The sequence below is a fragment of the Chinchilla lanigera genome, unplaced genomic scaffold, assembly GCF_000276665.1.
Source record: "Chinchilla lanigera isolate Chin_1 unplaced genomic scaffold, ChiLan1.0 scaffold00008, whole genome shotgun sequence".
NCBI classification, from domain to species: Eukaryota; Metazoa; Chordata; class Mammalia; order Rodentia; family Chinchillidae; genus Chinchilla; species Chinchilla lanigera.
In genome coordinates this window covers 28,147,189-28,173,798 of record NW_004955409.1, presented here as the reverse complement: position 1 = coordinate 28,173,798, position 26,610 = coordinate 28,147,189, and the positions used below count along the sequence as shown (strand labels likewise).

Sequence of the window (26,610 nt, the reverse complement as noted above, 5' to 3'; positions counted from 1 at the left end):
AGCTTGACATGCTTTTAGAACTTTGTCAAAACTAGGAAGATATACTACAGAAGAGTGGAAAGCCAGTAATAAATCACAGTAGCTTTTATCCCATATGTTCAGTGAAAGTTGATTTAAAAACTGTGTTTTTTCATTCTATTGACAATTGATTCCTAAATTCTATGTTTCATTTAGTGAAGAGAAATTATTTTGTAAGTGAAGAGAAATTGTACAAACAAATATATAAAGTAGTTCCATAAAAAGATGAGGCATTATTACCAAAGGTCTTATTTTCTCACCATGTAAACTGCGTTTCTCTAAGATCTTTGCATATACTAGCTTATGCAATCTTTATGGCAACCTTATGAAGTAAATTTTGATGTCATCCCTAGGTAAACAACTAAGGCATAAGAAAATGCATAGCTGGGAAGAAATGCAAGCAAAACTTAAGTATACACAGTCTGATTCCAAGCATACAGCTTATGACTTTATTTAGTTATTGTTATTGATTTTATAAATTTACATGTTTGGCATGGTCCTTTTCTGTCATCACAGTTATAAAAGTGAGTAATTGAATATTTTTGTATGAATCTTTAAAAGAGTATTGTTACAGGTTAATATCAACATGTTCTCTCTTTTCTTCATTAAATGTAGAGAAAAATAGTAACATTTTGGTAATGTATTTTTTAAAATATGGAAATTGAAAATGTCCAGGACATTTACCTTTCTAATAATTCCAGTCTTATGTGACTTATTTCACTCTTTCATATGGTCAGAAAATAATTACACAGTATTTCTAAGATAGAATATACACACCAATGGGAAATTTGCATCTTTACCTGCAATTGAGTAACAGAACAAACTATTTTATTCCAAATTGAGAATTCTAAATGATGTACTTAACATAGACATCTACAATTCTTATGAACACGATATACTGACTTCTTAAAATATTTGTGATAGATACGTGGCAAGCATATCTTGGTCCCCGTTTTGCAAAAGGGATAGCCATAGAAAAATGAAATGACTTCCCTTAGATCAGTTGCAAGCCATCAACAAAACAAAGGCAGAAAAAACAGTCACAGTGCTGAGAGACCCAGTAAAGGGATTCACTTCCAATGATACTTAGGGAAAATCCTCCATATCACAAATTTTATTACCTCCTTCTTCTTCAGAGTTACCTGTTGTTATGGCTGTGAGCTGTATTAAATGGTCATGTCTTGGTTCTTCTGTTTCTTCTAGTTCCAAGCCCCTCAATAACTTTTTTGCCTTCTTTTTTTTAAGTCATCATCCTCATATTCCTCCATCTGATGATCTCGGGGAAGTCATTCACTGTTGACATTTTCTCTAGCTATACAGTAGACCCTTGACTTATTAATTCACTTCATTCCCAAGAACTGCTTGCAATTCAGATTGTTAATTGAAGGCTCAGACTCCTCATGCTCAACATCTCTCTCATGTATACTGGTAGATCTTAGTGTCCTAGAGAGACATTGGCCCAGGATTTCTCAATTAACCCCATATAGGAAACAATGTTGTAATGTTCCTTCCAGAACTCCTCAAGTGTTAAATCTATATCTGAGACCATCTGGAAGCATAGCGACCAGCATTTAGGTCATAACTAAAAACTTTGGTTGTAAGTTAAAACTAAAATTTTGGTCATAACCCAAGTTGTTTGTATGTCAGGCAGGTCATAACTCAAGGGTCCACTTCCTTTTCTCCAATGCTGTTTATTGCTGTGTAATTTTTATGGTTTATTTTCTGTAGACAAGTAATTATTTTTTCCATGTGACTTAGCATTTATAACTTTCCTTATATGGTATTATCTGTATCTGCACATTTTTTTCATTTTGCTTGCCAAATCTTCACATCCTCCTCCAAACTTTTATCATCCTGTGTCTTGTAATTGTCTCTTGTGATTGGTCTCTCTCTCTCTTTCTCTGTCTCTCTCTGTCTCTCTCTCTCTCTCTCTCTCTCTCTCTCTCTCTCTCACACACACACACACACACACACACATTGTATTTGTCTTTTGTAGAACTGTTCTTAGAACTGTTCTAATAAACTTGCCTGAATTTTATAGCAAATTCTCTTATATATATATATAGCTGGAAAATATGCTCACCAAGCTTTTATCATAGCCAAGACTTCTTATTTATGGTCTTAGTTTTCCAATAAATGTCTACCTGTACCTTAGATCTTCTTTAAACTGTGGGCCATCATTCTTCTGAGTGGCAGGCATGACTATCATTTAGAATTCTTCTATCTGCCCTTTTACCCCCAGCCTTACATTACCAAACATCTGTGACATTTTACAGTATGAGCCTATACCAAAATGAATCTGACCATGAAGCCCACAGGGGTGGGATTCTTAAATGTGTTTTGGCCACTCCAAAATCACTTTGAATGACATTCTCAGTCTTATTTACTTTATACTCCAATTATCCACCATTTTCTTCAGATTTTTTGACTGAGATCTGAAGGTACATTTTGAAGAGAAGTAATATGACTTAGCAAACTAAGCTGAAATTCTATTTCTAGGTTTAAGTACTATCTCACTGATCTTGGGAAGTCACTTAGCATGTATGTATCAATTTTTAATCTTAGGACAGAAGTGATATTACCAACTTTCCCCATGGGTTTGGTTAAAGAGAAGAGAAAGAATGGAGGAAAAATCCATGGAAATGGCATTCAAGTTTTCTGGGGCTAGAACAACTGTGTTTATAGCTTAAAGCCTGAGGTCCCAAATTTTAAAATTTGTTTTCTTAAAACTTCTCTCTGGAAAATATTAGTAGGCACCCCAAAGAAACAAAAAAGAGATCAAGAATAGAAAGTTTGAAAGTCTTCCAAAGTGATATTTGAACTGGAAGAGCCCTAGTCTCTTGCATTCTGATTAAATGTTCTTTCTATGAGAGAATACTGGATCATAAAATGTGCCCTTAAATATTAAAGAACTGCTTTTTTCTTCCTCTTTTTTGATGTATTTTATAGAAGCATTTCTTGTGTTGACTATTTATGTCTATGGGAAACAATTAACATTGTTCATGATTTTTATTTAAAAATATAGAATATTTCTGTAATAGATATTTTGCCTAATAAGTTTTTTATATAAAATGAAGTTCAAAGACAAATAAGGCCATCATATTCTACTCATTTTGGATTCTAACACTATACCTGACATATATTCCACCTGACATGTATTTCTTTTTTGAGAGAAATACAAATAAATATTTTCAAATAAATATTCAATTCAAATAAATATTTTTAACTACTTCCTACTTGTAAACCATATACTAAAAGCTATAGTAAAGAAAGAGAAAACTGTACATGGTTTCTGACTTTACAGAGTGCATTCATTGCAAGAGTTTATAATATAAATCAGAAACCAGCTTTGTCTTCATCGGAAGTGAAGATACTACACGTACCATCAAAAAATGGCCTCAAATACTGTACTGTTCAGAGGTTCAGCAATCACCAAGAAAAATCTTGTTGCTTTATGGATCTATTAAAATTATAGATTTCAAAAGTTAAAAATACAAAATCATCATGTGACTATATAAAGTTATGAGGGCATTATCATTGTGTTTTGGAAGCAGGCAAACGTAGAAAAGCTTTAATTAGCGATGTCTTAACACTTACCATCACTTCTGGCTGTGTGTTCTTAAGTGGTGGTATCTTTAGTCTTTGGGAAATGCCTAAACACACTAAACTTGAAAGGGTAGATTTTGATGCTGAAAATAAGAGCTTTAAGCCCTCATGTAGGTTAGTTTCTCCTAGGTTTCAGCAGTCAGTTTTTGACAAACTACAGTGGCTACAGAGTTCATATTTTTCTCCTTTTTCTCAGATAGAAAGCAACATAGGTTTTCTCTCTGAGAAAACCTTATCAACGAACTCAGTATAAGAAATATATAGATTTTTCCCACATTAAATTAATTTGTCATTTTCCTTTGACATTATTTTTGAAGTGCACAATACCTTAGCAACTGCTTTGGTTTAAAACTGTGATTTTGGAAAAACACGTCTCAGAATGTTTAATTCAGCGATACAAAAGGCTCTAATGAAATATGCATGTATGAATTTGATATCATATTAGTTCCCTCTTTCTTGAAATCTGAATAAAAGCCAAACATCTGGATTATGTTTGAAAAGCCTGAATTTCCAATTTTCAGAGAGAGCCAATCTATTTTGACATTGCACACTTAGCCTTAACATTTACAGTGTGCTATTAACATTACTTGCAATTGTAGAAAAAAACTCCAGATTTAAACAAACTTGATGCCGCCTAATGCTAAAAATATATCTGCTGCTGCACAACCCATACATGTCCTTAGTTTAGGCTCCATCAGCATTTTCATTATAAATATGTTCATTGAACAAGCCTGTAATTCAGCTATAAAGATATGGAATAAGCTTTGATGTAGAAATTCTCCTATGATTAAATGTTAAAACAACAAATGACAGTTCATGTATTGCTTAGTTTGAGAAATCATTCATTGACTTAGTGTTTTCAGAATATCTCAAATACTCAAAATACTCCTTGGTCATCCAAAGGGGATATAGCCCTCATCCTTTGAGAGTTTAATTTTCATATTTATAGGATTAATAATAAGATTTCTATTTTTATAGTATTTGGGTAGATTTAGCAGCTAGAGCAAAGACAAGTGACTATTTATGCTCTACTTATTTACTCACAGGAATACACAAAGATATCAATACTTTATCTAATTTTATTATAGTTTATTTAATAGGGCATGGCTGGTTAGGTTTCTTATTTCTTAAAGCCTATATTAGATATATTTATTCTTTTGCAACAAATGAAGAACAACTAAAGTCTGGGGTTTTCCTTTTTAATTCTTATTTTGCATGAATTAAGAAAATCCATTAAGTTATATAGTCTCCAATTAAACAAAATAAATGTATTTAGGGGTATCTGTTTATGGTAGGGAATTAAAAATGAAAGAAATGATCATTTAAATTAGAAACCCAAGAAAAGAAGGAAACTGACTTCTATTATATTAATTTTTGTTCCTTGTGTCTTTTTTTCCACTGTAAATTGCATACTCTAACAGATATGACATAATTGTATAACTGTTCTTACTATGTGCTGACATGACATTACAACAGCTCCGATATGGTGCATCATAATGAAACTATAATTAGAGCAGTCATGATGTATTATGGCAATGATCCACATCATCGCTGAAGTGCATTGGAATGCACAGAAAACCCATTGAGATGTGTACATTTTGAATATAATATAGCATAATCACAAAGTTTCATAGCCTGGAAGAGATTGCCATTATGCCCATGCTGACAGTAGCAAAGGTTATAACACATTTCTTAGTTATCTGTTGGAGAATGTTCTCTATGGATGGCAAAAAATTTTGAAAGTGTCATCTGGAAATTTCTCTTCAAAATGAGAAAGACCTTGCTGAAATTAGGGCCTAACTGACTAAATTCAGTAGAGGTCTCCTATCTTTATCAAATAAAAGGACTTGAAAGGTTTCATTCAATACTTGAAATTCATGAAATGTTTCTCTAAAATAGGATGGATTGAAGATAGTTTCAGAATTTTCTCTTAACTTTGCTCCTTCTTTTGCTTCTCTATGTCCTGTCCTTGTGCTTAGATTGTATACAGTGATGTGGTTGTATCTTTGTTCCACTGTTGTTCTCCAAGACTTCTGCATGTTAGAATCTTGTTTCAGCAAATGACGATTTCTTAATTTAGTGTTTTTGGTCTTGACATTTCTTTCACACAGACTAATGTGATCATTATTATTGACTGGATGAATGTGGGCCCAAAGATGTTCAACTTTCTAAAACAGAGAGGAACCTTAGACTGTCTTCCACACCAATCTTCTGTCAGTACAGTACCTCATTATCCCCTAAATGACTGTATCTCAGTCAGGTGCACTTCTGCTCTCTGCTTGAACACCTCTAGTGAATGGGAACTCATTGTATGGCATTGGGTGTTCTTATACTTTAGCCTTTGATCTCTAATCTGATCTCTCAGGTCAGATAGACTAAATTAATATTTTCTTTCTTAAAGTCCTCTGAATATTCCACCTGCCAACATATCACTCTTCCTTTCTTGCTTCTTACTTTCATTCACCTCTTAACTGAATACCTCTAACTCCTGCAGCAGCCTTCCTACTGGGAAAGTGTCAAATCTCCCTTTTATGAATAGTCTCCTTTGGACATCTACTACATTGTCTTGACCTTGTGTTTGTCTCCACCTGACCCAAAATTGTTTTCCTTCTTTTTTTCCTCCCTACATTTGGCTTTCATTGTTATAGACTTACACTGAATGTAAAGGCAGTTGAAGCCTCGCCACTTTCATTCTTCATGCAATTTTTATATTTTCGTGTTTGGTGAGGGTAGGGGAAAGTACAGGTGTTATTAACTCTGTCACTCTCCTAGTTAATCATTATGTCAACCTTTAGCTTGTCATTTCTTCTTCTAGTTAATTCATTATGCCAACCTTATTTCCACTTTAGAGCAATAGTGTCATCTGAAATGGACAATATTAAGTAGTTGCCCATGGATTCATATTTAAGTCCAAGACATACTTTGAATTGTATAGATTTTTAAAAGTTTTATGTGACATATAAAAACTGTGAGATATCACAAAAACATGTGTAATTCTGGCCTTGCTTTGAAAACATACCTGGTTGTACTGAAGCTATATTGAAGCCATGCTCCTGCATGGCACTTGATGGCATATCTGAATAATATTTGCTTCTTATAGATCGGCCATATGCTGTTCCCTCCATCACAGATCACACCAAACACTCATATTTCTGTTCACTGAGATCAGATGTTAGTAATAATCACATTTACATGTTACTTTTGTTTCCAGCAGAGAAAACAATCCTTTTTCCTTGATAACTTGCAGTTGTTTGGATATGAATGAGAGTAGAGAGAATTCTACTCAACTTCTTTATATTCATAGCACTCAACTACTGCCATGTAGTAGGGTATTGGGCCTGGCTATACTTGTGTGAGTCTATCAAATATTCAGAGATTTTGCCAGTATAATAATCATTGATAGGTTAGAATCTGCATGGTAGAAATATTTACACCAGGGCAGTCAACAAACTGCAAATCAAAGCTATATCTTCTCCTTTTTCCTTCCAGAAAGCCAGCTTATTAGCATACAAAAACCTATAGGTGTTTGAGTTTATGATCTCTGAGCTAAATTATTTACTATTATTTATTGATTAATAAGATTAGTATAATCTGCCAAGCTGATCAACATGCCATAGTCATGTTCTCCTTATCTCTGTCATTAAAATACTGACTAAAACTGAACCAAAAAAGAGATCTAGAGCATATCTACGAAACAGCAATCTTTACATCTGGTTATTCCACAAGTTCTCAGGAAAAAAGTCCCTGTACTTACTTCCATGCTTCTAGAGATTACATCCATCAGGGCTGGGGATTTAGCTCAGGGGCACAGTGCCTGCCTGGCAAGCGCAAGGTCCTGAGTTCGATTCCCAGTACCAGAAAAAAAAAAAAAAAAGAGATTATATCCATCTTTTTACTTCATTATGAAAAGCTAATGGATATATATATATATATATATATATATATAAAAATCTATGAATTCATATCCTTCCTGTAGAGATTTAAATCATTACATTTTGGGTAGATATTGCTAGCAATTTCATTATGTTTAAAATCCGGTTAGTAGTGTAGTAAATAACTGGTATTGCTACAAAATTGCATTGAGAAGGTAATAGGATTGAATTTCTACACAAGTTGACACTCAATTAAAATTTCCATATATCCAGTGAGTTAGCCTGTTCTTGTCCAGGAGCTAGAGCAAATGCCTTCCAATGCCACCTACTGTTTAGGAATCAAGCAAAATTTACAATAGAGTCAAATCAGACGTAAATGCCTCAACTAAAATGTGACTTTGGCTTATTAAATACAGATCAAAAGCAAGAAAATGAAGAGAAAGCACATGGGATATTTTTTCCCTAAATTCTACTATTTTTTTCTATTGACACTGGAGGAAAAATAACACACTAAAACCTTACTGAATTACTGTCCTAAACCAATAGATCCATGGGGCTTGTTCAGCTAAAAGCCACAACAGACTTTGTAATGCAATGATGTAATCTTGGCTTTGTGTCATTTATATTCAACCTTTAAAAAAAACAATTTTTCTGAATAGACAGGCTGACAACAATATTGTTCGGTTGGGTTTTTATTTGGATTCTTTCCAAATGGTTCACATGCCTTCACAGTAACACATCATGCCTGCTTACGTTGTTTTTCTTTTTGCCTGAATTCTAAAGTTTTCTCCTTTTACTAGCATTCTATTTTTCTTTTAAGTTCTCAGTTATGTTTGTAAAACTAACCAGCTCCACCACAAAATTAGGATGTATCTTGCAGAGAGCATTCATTTTACTTTTTGCATATTTTTCCGGAGGTCATGTCAAGGTTAGTTTGAATTCCATCCTACATTAAGACTTCTTTCACAGCTATTTAGCTCGGCAGCCTACTCCCCGCTGGGGTCTGCCCCTTGGGCACGTCAAAGCTTCAGACCTGACAAATCACACACAGATGAAGCTGTACAGTTTTTTAAACAGTTTCATCAGTAACTTTTTTCTTTTTTGCTATCCTTTCGTGGTAAGAATTTTTTTTTCTTTGCCTCTTTTTCTTGTTTCAGGGATTGCTAATTTCTGTCTGAGACAGTTTGTTTTTATATCAGAATTCCAAACTAGTAATATAATTTATTTTATGTAAAGTATACTAGTAGCCTTCAGGTTGCCAAAACCATGGGCCTCCAGAGCATTCTTGACAGTAAAACTATAATTGCATTATTAAAATCTATTTGTATGAGGAAGCTTATTGGTGAAATATCACAGAGTTTACCAGAATCAGAAAAAAAAGTCAACTATAAAATACATCCAGTTTATAACCTGTTATGAATTGAGCCTGCAAATGTTTCTCAAATGGTAATATGCTCTTATCAGTATTTTAGCAAATTGTGAAACTAATGGTGCTACTCCATTTCCTGTTTAATTGATGAAGTTAACGTGCTTGGTTGCTAATGAGTGAGTGTATGAGCAAATAGTGTCCCTTTTCACATGCTGAAGTAGATCAGGAGTTTTAAAAGGTAGCCTACTGTCCTTTTCTTTATGGCCTGAAAAATAGTGACTGCTCTCAAATTGCTAGATCAAATCAAGAAATGGTGTAATTGTGGCTGTACAGCCTTTTTGGCAATGTCAGGTGACAAGATTATCATTTTCTAGCTCCCCTGGTAGAAAATAGTTATTTCCTTTCATAAACCAAAGGCTTTTCATTACATTTTTATTTAGGACAAACAACACCTGAAGATTTTTAACTACAGACTAAGCTGAGAACAGTCTGAAAGAGAAAAACAAAACTTAAATGATTCTCCCTTTCTAGTCCTCTTTTACAGTTAGCTCAGCATGAAAGTACCCAATGAAGGTTCTATAAAAGGTTGCTTGGTTGAAACTAATTAAAGACAGGTCTAAATAGAAAAAGAAAAGAAAAGGGATCAAAGGAATTACATTAGGTGTCAGGGCATTGTTTGGGGACATTTAATTTAATTTTTATAATTCTACTCTAGGAAAATGCTAAATTCCAAAAATGTCCACTTTGGCCACATTTCCATATTTGTGTTATTTTTGCAATAAGATATATGTCAACAGGCAAACATCTTGAAGAAATCATTTTGGCACTGGCGCATTAACACATTATGGTGAAAAGAGAGGCTTGTGCTTTTCACGCAGTGCATTTCAGTCTTCAATTAATGTGAAAGCACTACAATGCCTATGCAACTTCTCTTGCCTAGTGGTGCACCATTTATCATTGCAGTTTTACATTGACCTTGACACCCACTTCATTAGAATAAAGATTGTCTACCATTTAGGTTACATTGTTCCTCTGCACAGAGACCCCATGCAAATTTCTGTTCAGATAGAAGAGCTGCGAGGCTGTCAGAGGTCATCTGCATTAAATGATTGCAGCTATTTTCCAACTGCTTCTTTTCATTCTACTCAATTCAGGCTAGGAGGATCAATCAAGTCCTCTGCCTGAAACAGTGGGACTGCTGGGAATATAACTGTTTTTGGTAGTAGTGGTTATGCCCTAAACAGTATTAAATATTTAATATAAACTCATTAAAGGTTTTGCAGAAGCTTCAGAAAGATATCAAATTTACAGAAATATCTAAGGGGCCAGAGAACCTTTTCTAAACAAATAAAATAGTAATGATCTATTTTGTAATTTTATAGGATATAATTGCAATATTTTTTAAACGTAGTGACCCTTTCGTAGGAGTCATTTTTATTACCCTTGACATGGGTTGGGAAAGGAGGCGACAGGCTGAGTGGGTGTTCTTATGCAGTACTTTGCATAAAATTAAAAATAAACATTTTCAGTGATAGGTGGTTTATTTTTATTCTATGACAATCAATCCTGCTCTAGCTATGTTTATTTTAAAACACTTAGATTTTTTTATAAAGAAATGATTGGAGAAATAAGTTGCTAGTTCTTCTACTTAAGTTTCCTGAGTGATATAATTGGAATTAAATTATTAATGGGAGATACTTTTAAAAAGATTGTTTTATGATCTTCTATTAGGGAATTTGCAATTCATTTTAATATTTGTAGTTTGATTTATATTAAAGATAATGCAATCTATGTCCAATTAACAATACATGGCCAATGTAATGTGATTTCCAGATCATGCAAATGGAATAAGCTTGAAGAGAGGGGAAAACTTAATTCTTAACCTCAGATGTAATTTGCTGTGCGAGTTCTGGCAATTCTAAATGACACTGCACTTTTTAATTTTTCCAAAGGCTCAGCAGCAAATTTATCCCAATCAAGAAAGCCTATTATTAATTTACAAGGACAATTGTAGGAGTCTTTATAATTCATTCATGCAATTATTCACCATAAATTCTAATGGCAAAATACAAGGAGTTTGCAAAAAATGACGACTGTTATTTGCCTTGGGCTTGAACTCAAAATTTTCTTCAGTCTTAAACATCTTTCCCCAAGTGCTGGTGATACTGACGTCTTGTGAAGCATCACATGCTTTGTGAGATGGGGGACACCAGTCTTCTGAAAAAGTGAGCAGGACAAGAGCGGCTGCAAAGGCAGCACTGCCTCTAAGACTACAGCTGAGCTGTGGACCCTGGACTTTCATATGAAAAGACTCTTTGTTCATCACTGAATGGCATTAGGCATGGACTTGCTGAGGGGCCACCATGAAGCCACCAGCGAGGAGGGCAGACACTAGCCAGAGAACACAATGTGAGAGTCATAGACACGTTCGTGCATTTTTGTGCAAAATGCATATTTGCACGCGTAATTTTGCCAGTGGTTTGTGTTTGCATGTACTCATATACACTTTCTTGTTGGTAGATTAAGATATATTTTAATTTTTTGGTGCATCTTCTCTCTATCCGCCTATCGTGTGTGTATGGGAAAGGTAATCACGCCAAATACACAGGTGTTTGAGATACTAATTTGTGCAGGGAAGATCGTCAAACTTGTCACTCTTACAACTAGATAATTTCCATGTTTTAACTCTTCCTCATGTAAAATCCCATGAAGCCCAGTTAAAAGTATGGTATAAATACTCAAACATTGATAGCACAGAATTTGATAGCCTTATTCTAATTATCGAGCAAATTATTTGGCTTAATTCTTGTGTTTCTTGTAGCCAAAGCTTCACTCTCCGTTTCAGCAATGTCTGGTCTCTTTTCAGCATAACCAACCGAAGCACCATACAAAAGTCTTACAATGGATGTCTTAATCTCTCTGTGTGCTTTTAGAGCATTATTTTGAATTCCATCATGCTGCCTTTTTTCTTTCCTCTTCTGAAGTTTTATTACAACAGCAGAATTCCCAGGGAGCTTTGGGGGCAAGGTTCACATAATATAGCCCTGAAGTTTTGCTTAGGTAGAAGCCATCCCCCAATCCTGGCCACCTTTTGATGATCTTTCTATTTCAAAAAGATTTACTGGATAGAGTCTTATAGCATTAGCTGTATGTAGTTTATTTTTTTATTTTTTTATTTACTAGACAGTGAGCATCTACAACCCTTTCATGATGCTTTCTTTCTCTGACCTCACAGTGACAAGGCATCTTGTTCTTTAACATTGAGGGAGGCAGAAAAATGCTTGAGTTGCTCAATGTGTGCCTTCTATACCAGTTTCAAAATGGCTTATTCTTCTGGTTTCCATGGTGACAATTAACACTGTTTCAAGGCATTGTTCCAGTCTCCATTTGGGCAGAATTTTCGGTGTGATTTTTAACAAAAAAAAAAAAAAAAAAAAAAAAAAAAGGTTTTGGGGGGGAAAAAACTTTTAGCATAACTGTCAAAAAAGTTATCTCAATCAAGTCTGCATGCATTTATAAGTATATTAATTTTAGAAATCCTGGCTTTGTTTTGTAATTCAACTCTAGTATGTGTGTTGTTAAAAAACAAACTCTCAGTAAGAATTTTCAAAAGCTTCCTTAGCTCTTAGTTGAAATAGAAAGCTACTATTTGTGCTTGTTTTTAATTTTTTAGAAGAAGTTTTCTTTATAGTTATAAACACAGGAGTATCGTTCAGGATAGAGTGGCCTGTTTCTCTAATGTAGATCATTTACAAATCTATTAAGAGGATTCATTAGTCAAAATTGAATTGGCCAAGCAAATACACTTAATAATGTAAATATGCCCTTTCAATAGAGTATATTTTATTTTTGACTAGACAGAGAGGCCCACAGCAGGTGCTGTGGGGGAAATTAAATACTGGATGCTTATTTAACTTAGCACTCAAGAAAAGCCATCTGACTTTAACTTTGCTAATCTCATTTTTGGCTATTGAAGAGTAGTCTATATCATAATATCCTCAGACTATGGGACACAATGAGGTAGCCTGTGCTCACTTATTGGTGCGGGTGGAATGAATATGAAAATTAAATTATCTTCTCACCAAAGATAAAGCAGCCCTGCTTGATGGGATGACAGAACAGATACAGCTGCTAGCAGTTGATTCTCCCCATGTAATGCTTCAAAAAGAGGTGTAAGAGAAGAGCAGAAACATACCAGCATCGATGAAAATAAAATCTTCCTGGCATTACATAAATAGCCTGAGGCCCTAAGTTATATCATATTCAACCTTCAGAGTGCTTCAAAAATTAAAATTAATACTTTCAGCTTAAATTACATGACATTCTAGTACTTTTTGTTCACATACCAATACATCTAACAATTAACTCTTAGCTTTTATAGGTTGAGGAACACTGTCAGTCAATCACATCTCTCAGCAGCCTGTTTATACAGTAGGCTACGTGGTAACAAAGACAGCATACATGAAGACAAGCTTTTTTTAAAAAATGTAATAACCATTTTAGTGGTTATTGCTGTAATGGCAAACCACATTTCACAGAGAAAATTATATTATGTCTAAAATTAAATTAATTACTTTATGTATTTTTGTTGTTACAAGACTATCATTTTTAAGGGATACATCTAAACTGCTCTTTTTCTTGACCAATCTGCCATGTAGGATCTGTTAAAAAGTTGGGGTAAAGAGAGAAGATAAGTCTATCACAAGTAAAAGTGATAACTGGTAGAAACCATTCAGGTACCATAGCCCGAGGGCTCCCTCTGTAGATTAACGACATGTGGCATAAGTAAAAGATTTGAATAGGAGTCTTCTGCCAGCCTGAAATACCTATTTCCTCAACATTATGGCTAAGTCTTGATAAATTAATTATGTAAATCTTATGTGGGAATCTGATTATATAAAGAAGATTGAACTCTCTTCTAGTCGTCAGTCTGACATGTACAAAACAATTATGAAGTTTTCTAGACTACTTGTGGAGTATTGAGTCCAGAAAACTCAAGTGGACGTGCATGTTCTGTGTTGAAGTAATGTGTTCTTGGTAATTGCCTGCTGTTAGAAAATGCAAACAGTTTTCACAGGCCAAATTCTGAAAGCACTCTAAAACAACCCTTGATTTTCTTCACTATGCATATTCATGTAATTTTGGATACTGTGACACCCTGATCAACATTCATTAATAATATGAAATGCCTAAATCACCTCATTTAAAAGATTTTGTTCTGTGATCCACAAATGACTAACATTTGGGTAAGTTTACATAATACAAATGATGTGCATGTTTAGTGTAAATGAAAGCTTAAAATATGAAAGTAAAAGTATGCAAACATGCACACAAACACTGCAGATCTATTAACTGAAACAGTGATTTCATACCTTCTTTTTCTTGAAGTTTCTTCTAACTGTGTTTTAGTTTGGGATTTTATACAATATCATGTTTTCAAGGTGAATAAAATTACTCAAGTGCTTGGGCATATTTTAAATTTGCTGATTAGCACCTCTTTTCCCAGACAAAAGCTGTTCTGTTTTCTTTTTGGTTTTTCTCTGGTACCGGGAACCGAACTCACGACCTTGCACTTGCCATGCAGGCGCTTTGCCTCTGAGCTAAATCCCCAGCCCCTCAAAAGCTGTTCTTATTAAAGCTGATAAGGGTGCTTACTTTAGGGCAACCTGGCTCATTTAGGACAAAGGAACAATGCTAGCATGGAACGCAGTGATGATCTTTGTTGCTCCAATCAATAAATTTTGGAGTCGCCAATATATTTTGAAAATGTACTCTGTTTAATATTTTAAACAATATAATTTTGCTACTCACAGGTGTTTTTACATACACATTAAAAATATAGCAAAAGTTATATTAGATGTTCTTAAGGCTTTCTATGAAGTTATCTGAAGAGAATCACCATAGTAACTATCATATCAAATACAACTTCTATAATCAGTAGTAAAATTTGGGGAAAATTTACAGTCATTAACAAGGAATATAAGTTTGTCACCATTCTCAAAACACTAGTTTTCTTTTCTCCTCTTTGAATGTACACCTTCTCTAATCCAGGAAATTTACAGGATAATAAATAAATCACATAATCCTTATGGATACTTTTATTTGAACACTCTGAGACCAATCCTTTTTGGACAGCAAGAAGAGTGGGCAGCTCTGTAGAGCCAAATGTCAACCAAAATTAACTGTAATATTAAATCCTTCTATACCAAGAATTTTCCTATTTATAATACTTTAATGAGTATTAAATGTGTATATAAACTTAGTTTTAAAAGACATGAATCATTGTCAGTTCAATACAATAACTTAAAATTTGTTTAGTACATACTTTCCCATAGATTTCTTCCTTCTAGTACTGGGGTTGTGAACTCATAAAGCATTGATCTATATCCTTAACCCTTGCTTTTAAATTTTATTTTAAGGCTAGCCTTGAACTTTCAATCCTCCTGCCTCAGTCTCTCTAATAGCTGAGATAATAGGTGTGTGCTACCACATCCAGATGTAATATACATTTTTAAACTGTTTCCAGCAATATTTGTCAACCATGCAGGAACTTAGGATTAGCTTCTCCATACATTTTACTGGAAAAATAACTTTTACACTCACAAGCATTACAAAGTCTGCTCAAAGCTTTTCTAAGAACATCTCTCTCTAATAATATCTCTTTCTCTGTTTTCATTTTAGCGATACAGCGTGGAAATGTCCATCAGACACCTGAAAAAGACAGAGCTGCTTAGTAAGGTTGAAGCTTTGAAGAAAGGTGGCGTTTTACTACCAAATGATCTCCTTGAAAAAGTGGATTCAATTAATGAAAAATGGGAACTGCTTGGGGTATTTGCATTTTTATTACTGTTTGTAGGTTATGTGTACATTTTTTTGTGTAGTGAAGTACTCTATCTGTCTGATTTCTAATTTGAGGCACAAATATCTCTCTCTTTCAATTCACTACCCACATTTCAAACAAGCTATTCATGTTATTATGGGGAAAGCACTGCTTTTTCTCTTCTGTTGATTTTTTTTTTAATTCTGAGCTTGTCTCCTCTCAGATTTTAATAATTTTGGTTCTTTAATACATAAAAAAGTAAGTAAAATATGCCATGTATTATGGGTATGCACCAAGTCAACTATAATACAGTATATCTGATATACACTGACTGTCATGCTTGAATGAATGTTAATAGAATTTATTCTGAAGGTACATGTTAGAGACATCCACTGTTTAACTATTTACTGTACCCTTAAGAAGAAAAGTGGTGTTGTCACTACAGCTTTCAAGTCACAATAAAGCCACCAAAACAAAGCTGCAAATTTGACCCAACCCTGAATTGCAGAATTAAATCACCTTCTGTTTTGTGCCTCAATTTCCAACTCACTTTTAACAAAAGAAAAAAAAAAAGTTTCGTGTAATTCATTTCACGCAATGATGGGCTGGGTCGCAGCCAAACACTGAGATGCAAGAATCTGGCAAAAAGGCAATATAGAGATTCTGTTACCCAGACACCAGGATGCTGCTGTGCAGGAGACACTCCTGTCCTTTTGTTGGAAGACAGCACAGAGAGAGAAGTTAACCTGTATTTTCTCTACAGCTTCTCTCCTAAATTGCCTTCACTTCAAATCAAGGGTAAGCTAAGTTTGTCAATTACCAAAATGATTAATTCTAACAGCTAAGTATGGGTGGTGTCAGTTATGGAGTATAATTTTTCATGCTTTCCAGTTTTCTGCCTCTTTAAAAAATTTTTAAAAGAAATAATACTCCAAAAACATTTTGAATTAGAAGCTCTCCATGTATCTTGATGAGTTGGAGAAATGCCAGTGTTCAGTTTATGCCATGCTTAATCTAGGTGATTAAAAAACTGCAAGTTTAAGTCTTTAGTTCTCATCTAAATTTTTTTCACTCTGCACTTGTACAAAGTAACTTAAAATGTTAAAAGTTCTTACTCTAATTGTATGTACAATGTCTTTTAATAATAATTAGTGTATTTCACTTTATATATAAGATGTGGATTTATACCAGAACTTACTGAATTCTACCAAGTTTACTGAGCTCAGACAGGAAAATGTGGTTGGCGTGTGACACTTTGAAAGGTTGTTTACTCAGTAAAATGGCAACTCTGTGTGCTTGATAGATAAAATACAGTCTGTTTATATTGCATTTTAATATATCTTCTGTTAATTTGATAATGATATTTTTTAGAAAAGTACTTGAAGTACATTATGTATATTACGGCCTCAACAAAAATTTTAAATCAACATTGTATTAATGAAACAATATTTAACAATTCTTTATGAACCAGTGACCTCAAAAATAGTTGCCGTTTTGACAAAAGTAACATTCAGGTACAATATGCAGTTTTGTAATGATTTAGGGAGAGAATAGGGTACAGGGAGGATATTAGCAAAACCTGTGCCATGCTAACACCACCAGGCATACTGTTTTAATTGGCATGATTACATTTTAATTGGCATGAAAAAAATTAAAGACAAGAATTTAACTTCCAACAATAGTAAAATAGAGGGATATGGTTTTTAATATTACTTTCATCTAAGGTGAACAGTGTGGAATGGAAATACATTAGAATGAAATGTCAGTGGTGCGTACAGTTTAATCTGTGAAATTTTGTCCCCTGTGCTGAATATTACTCTGTCTCAATTGCATATTAAACAACCCTATCAAGGCAGGCATTGGCATCTGCTGTGCTGACACAAATTGTGAATTAAATGAAATTGATGTCCTCTGTCGTATATTTATGAAGACGGACCATTCTCTGAAGTATTCTGTTTATGAAGAATTTATGATTGCAAACTGTTCCCGAACAAAAAAGTGGCAATAAATTCTTTTTTGTGACCCTACCCTCCAAGGGCATTGATTTCACCTCCTGCTGCTACTTTTGTTACAGCATAAAAACAATAGCTAAATCTGGATTCCACTGAGAGTCTTCAAATTATCAATATTTGCACCATGAAAATACAAGGGTGTTGCCAAAAAGGCTATTTTTCTGTTATGATCTCCTAAAGATACTATTTACAGAATATTACACAGCAGACGAATGTTTGTTGACTTAATTTTACTTGCATTTTGAAGCTTATTTTTGTGGGGTTAATTTATCATAATAGATTAAATGCTATTGATTTTCCAAAGAGAGTGCTTTCCACCAGAAAGAAAGAAAGAAAGAAAGAAAGAAAGAAAGAAAGAAAGAAAAGGAAAACCAGCTCGATGGTATCTTCACGCCATGGTGGTTAATCTAAGTAGGCTTCTAGCATAGTGAGTGGGGGGAAGCTGCATCCAAAATACAAAATGCAAAGAACTGTGGGATTGAATAGTTTCCAAGTCAAATAATAATCAGCAACAGCTCCAAGGAGGCTACTTATTTTTTTAAGCCCTTTGTCATATGGTTTAAGTAGTTGTACTTCACAAAACAAAAGGAATTTAATTCACTGTACAGTCTATTCTTGGCCTCTTTAGTACACCGGTTAAATTCAGATTTCTATTACTTAAGCAGTCTATGTATAGAACTTTTAACTGCAAATTCTTATCATGAGAATTCAAATGAATTTTTATCTGTGACCATGGTGAACTTTTGGGCCAAATCCCTTTTCTGTTAGAGGAAAGTATAAGTGAATGAAGTTATCTTAAGTATCTACTGGCAGTCAGAACAACACGCACTGCCTGAGCATTTGAATCTCAAATTGAACAGTGAGTTAATCTGACCTGAACTGTCAGAAGTGAGGTAGAAGGTGCAGCTAGACATTCCCAGGTAACTCTTGATATAATGTTTGCTTCCTAAAGTAATCTATGTTTTTGTTTTGTTGCTGTTTGTTTTGTTTTGGCTTTTTGTTTTTTAATCTGCTGCATTAGAAAACGCTAAGAGAGAAGATACAAGACACAATGGCAGGGCACAATGGATCTGGTCCACGAGACCTGCTCTCTCCTGAAAGCGGAAGTCTGGTAAGGCAGCTGGAGGTCAGGATCAAAGAACTGAAGGGGTGGCTAAGAGACACAGAGCTTTTCATCTTCAATTCCTGCCTGAGACAAGAAAAGGAAGGAACAATGAATGCTGAGAAACAACTGCAGTACTTTAAGGTAACAAAAAAACAATCAAAGTTGATAAAAAGCTTTCTTCATGGGAGAGATGAAATATTTATCAGTACATAAAGTATTATACCCATGTACCTATGTATCACGGTGCACTTAAATGTTTCTTTGAATTTATAGATACCCTTCACATTTCTTTCATAGTAATGTCTATATGTAAATGAAGATGAACATAAGCATATCAAATACATATGGTGTAGGGCAAGTCTGTGTTGGTTCTATGTTCTGTCCAGTGAGGGAGGACTTTGGTAAATTAAAAGCAGATTGACAAGGACTCTGAGAAGACTCTGAGGGACAGACTTTAACTGTTCTATAAATAACATGGCTAAAAATACTTCCACAAATTGATATAATAAAATCGCATGGCTTAATTGAAGGCCATTACTAATAAAAAGAAACATAATTTCTACGTATGAGTCCACTTGGAAGGAAGGAATAAAGTGAAAGAGGCTGCTACACGATAGGCACAGTCCATTGTAACTAGTGCCCACCTTACTGGCACGGCTATCTGCATGTTTGTGTTCCTGGAACAGTATTCCTCCTGGGTTATTTCTATTCTTTGCACAATATCTACTTAAAAGCAGTACAAGCCGGGCATAGTGGTCCATGCTTGTGATCCCAGCACTCACACTCAGGAGGCTGAGACAGGAGGATCATTGCGAGTTTGAAACCAGCCTGGGCTACAAAGTGAGTTCAAGGGCAGCCTGAACTGCATAGCGAGACCCTGTCTCAAAAAGACAAAAAATAAAAAAATAAAAGTTGCACAGTATTTGAATGTTTTCCCTTATTGCGCAGGCTGCCCATACTGCTTGAACTCTGCCATAGAGGTAGAGATTATGTGGATCTAGCTGGCATCAGCCTGAGTCTTTGGGGCTGTAGAAGATGCAAGAAATCTTCCAGAATGAAAGGTCTTAAAGAGCAGACAAAGTGCAGCGAAGAAAGAAAGAGCTTCTTGGGACCAAGCAACCATTTCTTTTTCTTTTCTTTTTCTTTTTCTTTCTTTTTTTTTTTTTGGTTTTTTTGAGACAGAGTCTTGCTATTCCCTATGCAGTTCAGGCTGGCCTTGAACTCTCAGTGGTCTTCCTGCCTCAGCCTCTTGAGTGCAGGGATTACAGGCATGCATCACCACGCCCAGCTCAAGCAATCATTTCTTTTCAAAGCTCTCTAGGACAAGATTTTATTCATCTCACTCCAGTTAGCAATCTGTCAGAGAATTTAGTCACATTTCGATTGCTGGATAGGCAAGCTCATCTTACTAATTTATGTAACCCAAGAGGAAGCACTCTCAAAAATAAGATCACAATACTTTCAATAAATTATATGTTTTATATATCTATAAATTGTTTTGGTTAAAAATGTTGTTTAGCATTTAGTTGACAAGACCAAACTGGAAAGTAAGTAAAAATACCTTGTCAAGGCAAAGAGCTTCATACTCCAAAATCTAACATTCGAGTGATTTGTTATTTCATTTTTGCTTGTCCCACCTACTCAAATCCCCACTGCAGGGAGATGGAGTCAGTCTTCAGATACTTGCTTCAGTGTTGTTTGAATTTAGCATGTACCTTATAAAGTACCTTAAAGTACTTCATTATTACAGGAATGTATGTTGTAAAATGTGTATTTTTCTCCATTGTACTTTTATTGCAACATGAGTGAACTAGTATAATGGCCCCAGCTTTGGAATTATATCAAAACTTGGTCCAATTCTGTGACCCTTTGTCATGTTTCTTGTATGATTTCTGGATACCTCAGTTTCTTCCTCCATAGAATGGGCTTCCAATGAAATTTATTTATGAGTTCACATATGTAAATTATTACTTCTACCTTTTATCATGGTACATTCATAAGGTATAGAAATCTCTTAACATTATAAGCCCAAAGGTGTAGCATAATACTTAAACACAGCAGCAAGTTTGTTATTAGAATTGTATGTCAACCTACCTACTTCTATTTCTTTTTTTTTTTTTTTTTCTCCGGTACCGGGAACCGAACTCACGACCTTGCGCTTGCCAGGCAGGCGCTTTGCCGCTGAGCTAAATCCCCAGCCCCTTACTTCTATTTCTTATACATAACATTTGGGAGAGGGGCAGGACCTCATGCATGTTAGGCAAGCAGTATGCTCCTGAGTTACATACCTGTATACAGCTTTTATATATAGGCTTTTTTTTTTTTTGACCTTTGCTGTTATAGGTGGAAGCATACTTGTTGCTGCTTCCAGAGCACATTAGCTTTAAATTTTGGCTTGTAAAGTGACAGCATCATTATCAACTAGCTCGCAGGAACAAAGTTAAAATGATTTAAGAAACAAAGAGAATCAGAGACTGGGAGAGGGAGTAGGAGAGGGAACAGAATTGGAGAGGACAGAGGGGAAGGGACTAGAGCATTCCTAGCATTGCAGTTTTTTACTAAAGTTCACTACCAGTTTATAGCCACTAGGGAATAGTCACTACACCAAATTCATTATTTACCAAGTGCATCTTTATACTTGAAAATAATCATAGAATTTTTATTTCAAAAGTACAATAGATAATGTTATGCAATTTTTGCTCTTTTTTGAAGATACAGCTTTTTTTGCTTGGGATATTTTTATTTTTAGTGTCACTATTCATTAAACTAACTACTTTTAAATTAAGGATATGGCTTAGTTGCAGCGTGCTTGCATAGCATGCCCAAGGCCCTGGGTTTGATTGCCAGAGCTATAAAACTAAAGGGAAGAAAGACTCTGACTGCTTTTGTATCCCATTTTAATTAGGTATTTCCACATAATATAACCACAAGGAATCCTGACAATAGCTAGAACCTTAACAATAATGTACACCTAACAGTGTGAGTCTCTAGGTCCATTCATTCACCACTTTCCTCTTCTAGGGTTATTATGAAACTAAACCCCATGCCATTATTTCTTGCTTCCCTTCTACAGGAAAGAATATTTTTAAGTTTAGTTGTTTTTTGGTTTATTAAGACAATATTCATGCTATAAGTTATCATTTAGGACTTCTTTTTCATTTCCTACTGTAATGCCAAAATTCATTCATGTTGTTGGGTATGGTTATAATTTACTCATTTTGAAAACTGTGATAATCCATTTTGAGTATACAATATGCATATATCTTATCTAATCCTGATAGAAACATTGTGGGGTTGCTATCTGGGTCTTGATTTTTGTTTGTGTGAAACAGAGGCACAAGAAACTTAAGTATTGTGTGTCCAAGGTCACCTTTAATGAATAATAGAATTAGTTTAAGTCTGGGGCTGTCTGACTTAACTCTGTTCTTAAACTACTCTGCAAAATTGATATTTATCATGTATCCTTCCATCTCAAGTTGATTTAAAAAGAATAGCAGTACAGAACTAAATTTCATTATTTCTTTATGACAAATTTTTCAGTCACTGTCTTCAGCAAAATAGCAAGTAGCTTTACCTATTGAAGATATGAGGGAGGAGAGTATTTATGTTCTCAGTTTGCATTTTTGTACTCTATCAGTGTAAATTTCTTTGTCATGTATCATCATTTCAACTGAAATATTTCAAATTTTTCAAGTTTTGAGATTATGGATCCCTGGTGGTCTTTCTTTATGAGTTTGTTTGGCATGTTGCCATTGCTGTAACCAAATCCTGAGAAAATTGACTCGAAGGAGAGAAGATTTACTTGGGCTCACTGCCTCAAATGTTTCAGTCTACCGTCCACTGGCTCCATTACTTTTAGGTCTGTGGTAAGACAGAAATGTTGTAATGAAAGGTTGTAGTGAAGCAAAGCTGCTCATCTTATGGCAGGCAGGAAGAAGAGGGGGAAAAGCTAGAGAGAAAGGGGTCAGGGATAAGATAGACTCACCAAAGTCATGCATCTATAGCCCACTTTCCTCAACTAGGCCCAGCCTCCTAAGCTTCCATTACCTGTCAACAATGCTATCAAATTGTGAAGCAGTCAATGGGCGGATCCACCGATGACATTAGACCCTGTATAATTCAATTGCCTTCCAGAAGAGCCCCCGCTCCCCATACCCCAAGCATTGCTGCGTTGGGGACTAAGCCTTCCACATGTGAATTTTGGGGGACATTTTATATCCAAACTCAAACAATGCCCTTTAACTGAGCTTTATTTACTTTTTAAAATTGATCTTCAGGAGTTTGATCAAATAAGTTATAGGAATCTAGCATAGTAATATTTTGTTGTTATTAAAGAAAATTATATACATGTTTGGTGGAACAAATGTCTTTAATAGCCAGAATATTTCCAGGCTATTTATTATGAGTGACTAATGTATAATTCATCAAGTACTCTGTACCTTACCACACTCAGGGGAAGAATGGAACCAAATGCTTGTAATCAATAGGAATAATGTAATATCATGTTTATAACCTACCAAAAATCATAAGTGGTAATAAGCATCTATAGAATAAAAAGCTTTTTCCATGCCTAAAAGCCAAAGAGCAGATAGCTTCTACCTTTCTTGCTGATAAAATCACTCAGATACAAGAGTTATTAAAAACTTTTCCTTGTGGGACACTCTCTGCTATACTTTGTCTTGTCTTTGGTTTCCTGTATGTCTCCTGCTGTCCTTGGGCACACAGAAGAGGACAGGCTTTTATCCATAGGGTTCTCCATTCTCTAAAATCTCAGGCTTTTAAAAGAATCAAATGCCTTTATATGACACCCAGAGTAATGACAACTGAACTACAGTGCAATGTCCAGAAGAACAGAAAAGAGGGTTACAGATTAAAGGAACGCCCATCACATTGTGGACACACCAGCATTTTTGTACTCATAGCTTGATCTGGAATGAGGAAAGAGAACAGGAACTTAAGTTTTCAGAAAAAAATAAAGAAAAAAAGCATAAAGCAATTGTGGAAGGTGGGATTAGACACAAGAGAAAATTCGGTCTAATAAAGAGTCAAAGTCCAGCAAGAGAGGAGAAACATGAAGGTGTAAACTTAAAGCCTTGGGACAGAAAAGCAAAACTGTCAGAGTGAACACACTCTGATAACAAAATATGGGAGAACATGTCAAGGACTTAATGAAGCCAGCTGGCAAAGGGCCCTTTAGAACTGTGTGTGATTAGCTTCACTGCCATTGGCTAGAAAGCACTGCTTTTTAATGATGACCCTTCAGAAAGAAAATAATATCATTACCTAATCATGTGTTCCTGTATCCCCAAACTAAATTCATTATCCTTAAGTCTCTACACTGGGAAGAAATTCTCCATCAATAGCTAAAGAAACCCACATCACTGGGTTGGGCCTATAACTACCCAGTGAAAGATGAATTTAGTCCCACTACAAAACTTTGTCATCAAGAAGGTGAATTAATGAAATAGATTTGGTAAGCCTGTCAGGTATTAATGTCCCAAATTTGCTTAATAACTTAAATTTGGCCAAGTACTTTATGCACGTTGCTACATTAGAAGATACTATAATTATTTAAGTTGAAAATTATAATCACTTTCTTATGTATGTTTATCTTTATGAATGTAGAACTTGAGATGTAAAAAGGAAGTATGACTTGTTTGAATCCCACATGACAGCTAGCAGGACAGACGATAGAAGCAATGGTCTTTGGGTAAAAATTTCAATACTCTCCTACTCTGTCATTCCCTGATCTTTCAAAGAAATGCTATAAACCTTATATGGCTGTTATAGTTACTTATTTTGCATCATAGTGCAAAAGCAGACACAGACAATACATGACTGTACAAGTATAGCTGTGCTCAATGAAATTAGTTTTCAAAACTATTTACAAAAGCAGCCAGTGGGTTAGGTTTGATCCCACAGGATAAGTTCCCTGACCCTGGTCTATATTATAAAAAGTACTTTAAGTATGGAAATGGCTGCTATTTGCATCTTCTTTAAGAAATGGAGACTGTGGTAGAATTGCATTAGGAGGATAAAATACTCTTTTAATAATGGTAACAACCACAACTTATTGAGTGCTTATGAAGTATGAAATACAGTTTTTAAATGTTTTCCCTGTGTTTGCTTATTTAATCCTCTTCATCATCCTGAGGAGGATGGTATTTTTATCTCATACTTGCTGAAAAGAAAACTGAGATGGGAATAATTGGAGTAACTTATTCAAGATCCTACAGTCATAAGTGATAGACCTAATAGTCAGAACTATAAGTTGTTCTAAAATCAGCCACTACTTTGTGAACTCAATAGTCCTTAGGTCAAAGATCTGTTCCTGGAAAGAGAAAAATAATTAAATTATTAATAATTATTAATAATTATTAAATTATTAATAATTAAATTAAATTACTCTATTGCTCTTCCCCATTTCTCAATACTTGACTATCAGTTCAAGGAAATCAGTAAATCAGTGTTTTAAATCTCAGAAATTCAAATTTATAGAGCGCAAACTTTAAAAAGCTTATAAGTTAACTATGAAATGTGTAACACTGCAAAGTAATTACTGTGAAATGAAATATCATTAATATAATTTTATTTTTTTAAAAAGAGAGAAAAATAAAAGACCTAAATATGGTTCAGGCTTCAGAAAAACATTTCCTTAAATCTCAACGCTTAATTTTTAGAAAGAAAAATAAGACCAATCTGAATAATATATTTAGGAGTAATTTTCCATGTCCATTATAAATGACAGTGGCAGAATATGGGCTGAATAAGGAATCCTACTTCCTGTGGCTCTAAATCCCACATTTTCAAGATTAGGTTGAAAAGCAGGAAAGACTATTTTGGAAGTTATGATATTTGAGGAAAGTAGCCATGGATATTACAAGATGCCTGTATCCTCCCTGTTACTCTACCTGGAGCCATTACAAATATTGCAGGGATGCTAGTGGCAGAGCTGCAAACGAAGAAGTACAATTATTTAATCTGGCTCTAACCAAAGCTTGCAAAACACTTTCAAAATCAATAGACCTCAGACAATTTAATTCTTCCTATAGGTCTTAGATAAAATTTTAAAAACATATTGCATTAACCATAAATGTCAGTCAAAAGAAAATTATGTATGTTCATCAAAAATCTTTTATCTGATTTTCCCCATCACATTAAAAATGTATCACCTAATGCATTTCTGGAAATAATTTTCAGTAATTTCATACAATCCAGGACTCACCTGTAAGAAAAGTTGGCTGGGTTAACATTGAAATTCAAATATAGATTTAGATAAATCTTATTTACGTTACTGTCTGAGGGTACTAGAAAGAACCAAAGAAAATTCCAGTGCAGTTTTCTAAAGTAAAAGATAATGAAACAATGACCAAATTATTTTTACTTATTTAACTTATTCAATTATAAATGTTATTTTCTTCCTCTAAACAGCACTTTCAGTTTGACACAAACTTTTTTAGGATTCAGGCTGTTCTGTATATCAGGATTCATTTTCACCTCTTTAAAATGATGTTTCAGTCTTTAAAATGATGCTTTGAGAAGACAGAAAGCATCATTTGAATCAAAGTTAAAATGTTATTGCCTTTGACACTATGGTAACCAACTTGATATTTGTACCCATTTCCTTTCCAACATTATAATATCATTAGAAAGTGAATGTAGTTGCAAATTTCAGCCTGGATGGCAGCATAAATAGCATGAATATATTTTATTGGTTTATATATCGACAGGAACTTTTTTCATTGAGTCATTTTTAAAATACAAAGAAATATACCAATAAACTTCTGGTGTAATTCTTCTTTTTTTTT

At 34.4% G+C, this 26,610-nt stretch overlaps 1 protein-coding gene across 2 annotated transcripts in view; it reads left to right on the top strand.

The window, feature by feature from the left end:
• Akap6 (A kinase (PRKA) anchor protein 6) overlaps positions 1 to 26,610 on the top strand; it is a 449,068-nt gene that overhangs the window by 343,083 nt on the left and 79,375 nt on the right. For both annotated transcript variants that reach the window (XM_005376946.2, XM_013510378.1), the window contains exons 10-11: positions 15,547 to 15,693; positions 18,719 to 18,943. In XM_005376946.2, the coding sequence (XP_005377003.1) occupies positions 15,547 to 15,693; positions 18,719 to 18,943 (372 nt within the window). The remainder of the gene's footprint in view (positions 1 to 15,546; positions 15,694 to 18,718; positions 18,944 to 26,610) is intronic.